The sequence below is a fragment of the Arachis ipaensis genome, chromosome B05 (genome assembly GCF_000816755.2).
Source record: "Arachis ipaensis cultivar K30076 chromosome B05, Araip1.1, whole genome shotgun sequence".
In the NCBI taxonomy this organism is placed as follows: domain Eukaryota; kingdom Viridiplantae; phylum Streptophyta; class Magnoliopsida; order Fabales; family Fabaceae; genus Arachis; species Arachis ipaensis.
The window spans coordinates 123,777,412-123,782,608 of NC_029789.2; the positions used below are offsets into that span (position 1 = coordinate 123,777,412).

Genomic DNA, 5,197 nt, shown 5'->3' on the forward strand with positions numbered 1-5,197 from the left:
TTTTGCCATTTGTGTAGAAGTAAAATCACAAAAAAAATTGTTAGTATACAATTATCAAATTTTAAAAATAAAAATATCTCATTTTACTAAATATGTTTATAAAATATTATATTAAAATTTAATCTCTAAAACCTTAATGAAAATATAACTATTATATTTGGTCACTTTTATCAAAATAATGTTATTTTTCGAACTTTCTGTTAATTTATATTTTACTATTAGTTTTGAACACACTTGAATCTTTTAAATAGATTTTAGTTTGAATAATTTAAAATTTTTAAGGGTTACTATTTGTTTTCATCATTACACCATTTTTAATAACTTTATGTATTCATCGTTATCGAAAGCCAACTGGATGTCATTTTGATGATTGCCGCTTTACTGTTGATAGGTATCATTTTCGCATTCCCAAAATGATCCATGTTCATTGTGCAATGTATTTACAAGATCTCTGTTATGGCGGCTCTCGTTATTTTTGGCTAACATCCGACAGTCTCAACTTGTTTATTGTCTGCCTACCAAAACAGAGAGAGAGAAAACCTCATTCTTGCTTTTATCATTTACGTGTACAGCCAAATTGTTAAGTGGCTATGCCAAATACAGTAATGATTTGATGCATCATGGACACTTAGCTGAGACTAAAACGTGGAAACAAAATTAGAGGAAATCACAAACGAATATCTATTCTTCCAATCAAGTTACTAATTTTGTTCATTAGAGAAAAATTGAATAAATATTCAACAATGCTCAAACGCAATTTTCAATTGAACCTTGCTATTTGTACACTTATTTTCAATTTAAATGAAAAGAAAACAATAAAACAAATTTAAATCAAATTAAATATTAAGAATATTTTTAAAAAATATATAAAATTTTAAAAACAAAAAATNNNCACGTTAAGATATTTTTATATATATAAAATAATAATTAACATATAAAACTGTATATTATGTTAACTAATTTAACTAAATACGTCTAAATATCTAATAATTATCAACTATAATTTCTCGATACCAAGACAAGAAGTAGTTACCAAACATTATTGTGCAGTATATTAACGTATGTGTATGTGTATGTGCAGCATTATTATTATGAGACAAACAATAGTGCTTCTTCATCACCAACTCTGTCTTTCTCGTGACATAGTACTTACTATTTCACAATTCATTGAAACACTTGCTAGTTAACATATAGATATATATAGTTCCGAGAAGTACAAAAGAAAAAGAGTAAGTTTCTTCTCCCCACCTTCAGTGAATCATGGCTGTTAGAATTCTTTCGTCTCTCCGTTCAGTCTCTTCATCTTCTGCTTCACCTTCTACTGGTAATAAGTATATTTATAACATTGTCTCTTCCATTTAAAGCATATCCCAGTAACCTTAAATTTTAATTTCCTTTTCCTCCTTTAAATCTTAATCTTGATTAGATATACGCATGACAGTGAATCTCACTTTATAACCAAGTTTATTAACAATGTAAACTATTGAATGACAATCTTTTCAGGACTATATTGTAGATGGGTTAGAAGTATAAGCAGAATTGGTGCTTCTGCTGCTGCTGAAGCTGAGCCTGTGACTCCACCAGTGCAAGTTGATCATAGTCAGCTTTTAATTGATGGAAAATTTGTGGATGCAGCTTCTGGTTGATACCTTAATTGATTTATGTGCTTAACTGGTGCATCATTCACTGATACATAACAATAAGAAACCAAGTTTAAAGTGTTTAGTTTTTTTTCTTGTTAGGAAAAACTTTTGCAACCTTTGATCCAAGAACAGGAGAAGTAATAGCAAATGTTGCCGAAGGTGACAGTGAAGATGTTAACCGTGCGGTCTCTGCTGCACGCAAGGCGTTTGATGAAGGACCATGGCCGAAGATGACAGCTTATGTATCATTAACATCTTATCTAATGTGTTTTTTTGTGATAAATTTAAGATTTCAGAACACGTTTTGATAAGATGCTACATGATTTTCATGCACAACTATGTACTAAACAGTGTTTTGATTGTTCAATACTCTAGGAAAGATCGCGAATACTATTTCGCTTCGCTGATTTATTGGAGAAACACAATGATGAAGTTGCAGCAATTGAAGCATGGGACAGTGGAAAGCCTTATGAACAAGCTGCAAATGTTGAAATTCCTATGGTGGTTCGAGTGTTTCGATATTATGCAGGTAAAATTATTATTACAAAGAACATTTTGAGTTTGCATTTCAAGTACAAAGATCAAAGTTGACATTGTTGTTTTGGCTACCCTTATGGTTTTCTCAAGGTTGGGCAGATAAAATTCATGGGCTAACTATTCCAGCTGATGGACAGCACCATGTGCAGACCTTGCATGAGCCTATCGGTGTAACAGGGCAGATTGTTCCATGGAATTTCCCGCTTCTTATTTATTCGTGGAAGGTTGCGCCCGCGTTAGCCTGTGGTAACACGGTTGTATTGAAAACTGCAGAGCAGACACCACTCTCAGCCCTCTATGTATCAAAATTATTACTTGAGGTTGGATTGCCATACTGTCACTTTTTTGGTACATGGTTAGATCAATGTATTTGGATATAGATAATTTGAATCACTGAGATTCTTTGTCAAGATAGCCTAAGAGAAAGTTGCTATAATTTGGCCTCAGTGCCTAACAACAGCAGAATAGCTACAAAATTCTCATCAGTTTTCAAACACAAAGATTTTGGTTCTGCATCTATGAATCTATACATTTGTGATTGCCTTCACTGATGGATTTCATGAACAACAGGTAGGACTTCCTCCTGGTGTACTAAACATCATCTCCGGCTTCGGTCCGACTGCCGGTGCAGCTCTATGTAGTCACATGAATGTTGACAAGGTAACTGAAGATGGATACAATGCATACATAATATGCATTAGCATTGGTTTCTGAATTTGTTTATAGCTAATTGAAAAACAAAATTTGATTTGTTTCATTTTTGCAGGTTGCTTTCACAGGATCCACCGGCACTGGTAAGATTGTTCTAGGACTTTCTGCACAAAGCAATCTGAAGCCAGTAACACTGGAGCTTGGTGGAAAATCTCCCTTCATTGTTTGTAGCGACGCTGATATTGATGTGGCTGTTGAGGCCGCTCATTCTGCTTTGTTCTTTAACCAGGTTTGATGATACAAATATTTAATGAGTATTGGTTCAATTTGGTCTCTTAGATTTTAAGAGAGATGATTCTTGAGTCATGACATGGTATCTTTTATAATAAAAAAAAAGTCTATAGTTCAATCTTTGTTATCCCTATTTTATTAAATTACAAAGTAGTATGTGCAAGACAAAAAAGATAGACTTGCACCCTCACCATTCATGGATCAAAAATGGAACTTACTATTCAATGTATTCAATGTATCCAATATGGTTAACTCAAGCTTTTTTCCTTTTGTCTTCTATTCTATAGGGCCAATGTTGTTGTGCTGGTTCTCGCACATTTGTACATGAAAGCATATATGATGAATTCGTGGAAAAATCGAAAGCTCGCGCCCTCAAACGTGTAGTAGGAGACCCTTTCAGAAGAGGGGTTGAGCAAGGTCCTCAGGTATCTGCCATCCCATCATTTCTTTCTTAATGAAACTCAAAATCATAGATATAATTGCTCATGCTAACAGATTTCTTTAGTTTTAGACTGGTATTTATATAATTGCTAAGTAATATCATCTAAAAGGGTCATGGATAATAATATATACTAAAAATTCTTATGTCTCAGATTGATTCTGTGCAATTTGAGAAGATCCTAAAATACATTAGATCAGGAATTGAAGATGGTGCTAAACTTGAGTCTGGTGGTGAAAGATTTGGCTCCAAAGGCTACTATATCAAACCCACTGTTTTCTCCAATGTTCAGGCAATTATTTATACCTTCAATAATGTTTCTAATTTTGGACAAATTGTATCACATAAAATAAGTAAATTAACCATCTATTTTTAAATTATAATTGTAGGACAACATGTTGATAGCAAAAGATGAGATCTTTGGTCCAGTACAAACAATCTTGAAATTTAGGTATGGTTGGTTCATCACTAGTCAAAGTTACCAATTACCATAATATTTCTTCATCTTAAGTTCTAGTTATTCTATGATTGAAATAAATGACAGGGATATAGAGGAAGTGGTACAGAGGGCAAATTCAACTTCTTATGGCCTTGCTGCTGGAGTCTTTACAAAGTCCATAGACACTGCTAACACATTGATGCGCGCGTTGCGAGTTGGGACAGTTTGGATCAACTGTTATGATGTCTTCGATGCGGCAATACCTTTCGGCGGATACAAGATGAGTGGACAAGGGAGAGTGAGAGGAATCTATGGCCTTAGCAGCTACCTTCAAGTTAAAGCTGTTGTCAATCCTTTGAAGAATCCAGCATGGTTGTAGTTTTGACAATATAACCAAAGTGACTAATAATGTTATGATTTTCTTACGTGAAAATGAACTAGTACCTCTATTAAGTTCATCTAATTGAATGTAATATTTTCCCTAAGGCATTTAAATTGAGCCAAATTTATTTCAAAACCAAATGCATAATATAAATAAAGAATCAACTAATAGAAGTAATCAACTAAATACAGGAATTAATTAGGTGAGAAAATTAGAAACATATACTTACATCCATGTCAAACCAAGCTGATAGATCTTTTGGGGTAGGCTTGTACAAGATTGAGCATGAAGTATTTGACTCTACAAAGAAGATATTTAAACATTAAAAATAGTCAGATTTTTTTCTTGACAAGATAATGGTTGAAGACTAAGCTTTTGGTGACAAAATTCTAAGGCGAATTCTTCGATATAGACAGGAAAATAAATCTATACATGTAGATTTGTGCTGTTTGAATTTTAGAGTGACAAATGTCTATTGAATAGGTAAAGTAAATGGGATAAATTCTGTGGCTGTTTCAGTTACTTGCACCAGTGGTTATCAGAAAAAAAGAGGTGTTATTTTTTGAGATTAATAGAAAAGTTATTAAACTAATTAGAAATAGTGCAATTAAGAAGTAATTGGGCCTATTCACTTTATACTGTGTTAGGTATTTTATTGGGCCTATAAAAAGAAGAATAATTTAAAACAACTTAAACAATATGTCTTAGACCTTTTATAAGATAAAAATCAAAACACATATATAATGATTAATAATATCAAATAAAAAATAAAATAAAAATAAATTAATATAGAATAATTAATTATCGTGATAGAT

The 5,197-nt window shown here is 32.5% G+C and overlaps 1 protein-coding gene across 3 annotated transcripts; it reads left to right on the forward strand.

Moving 5' to 3' along the window:
- LOC107644014 (aldehyde dehydrogenase family 2 member B7, mitochondrial) lies at positions 1,074 to 4,505 on the forward strand. Of its 3 annotated transcripts, none has more exons than XM_021124404.1 (11): positions 1,074 to 1,327; positions 1,495 to 1,641; positions 1,743 to 1,885; positions 2,019 to 2,172; positions 2,271 to 2,500; positions 2,751 to 2,840; positions 2,947 to 3,120; positions 3,410 to 3,547; positions 3,716 to 3,853; positions 3,951 to 4,012; positions 4,106 to 4,505. In XM_021124404.1, exons 1-11 carry the CDS (start codon positions 1,261 to 1,263, stop codon positions 4,377 to 4,379), a joined length of 1,617 nt encoding a protein of 538 aa, XP_020980063.1. In that variant the 5' UTR covers positions 1,074 to 1,260; the 3' UTR covers positions 4,380 to 4,505. The 3 variants fall into 3 exon arrangements, with proteins under 3 accessions (XP_020980063.1, XP_016203269.1, XP_016203270.1); XM_016347783.2 differs by having other exon boundaries at positions 1,075 to 1,327; positions 1,504 to 1,641; XM_016347784.2 differs by having other exon boundaries at positions 1,077 to 1,324; positions 1,504 to 1,641.

What these genes read in the sequence shown, in the direction of transcription:
- LOC107644014 (XM_021124404.1), top strand. Translation starts at nt 1,261, where the DNA reads ATGGCTGTTAGAATTCTTTCGTCTCTCCGTTCAGTCTCTTCATCTTCT. An exon ending in GGCCGAAGATGACAGCTTAT is followed by an intron (nt 1,886 to 2,018) that starts GTATCATTAACA and finishes TCAATACTCTAG; the next exon opens with GAAAGATCGCGAATACTATT. An exon ending in GGGTTGAGCAAGGTCCTCAG is followed by an intron (nt 3,548 to 3,715) that starts GTATCTGCCATC and finishes CTTATGTCTCAG; the next exon opens with ATTGATTCTGTGCAATTTGA.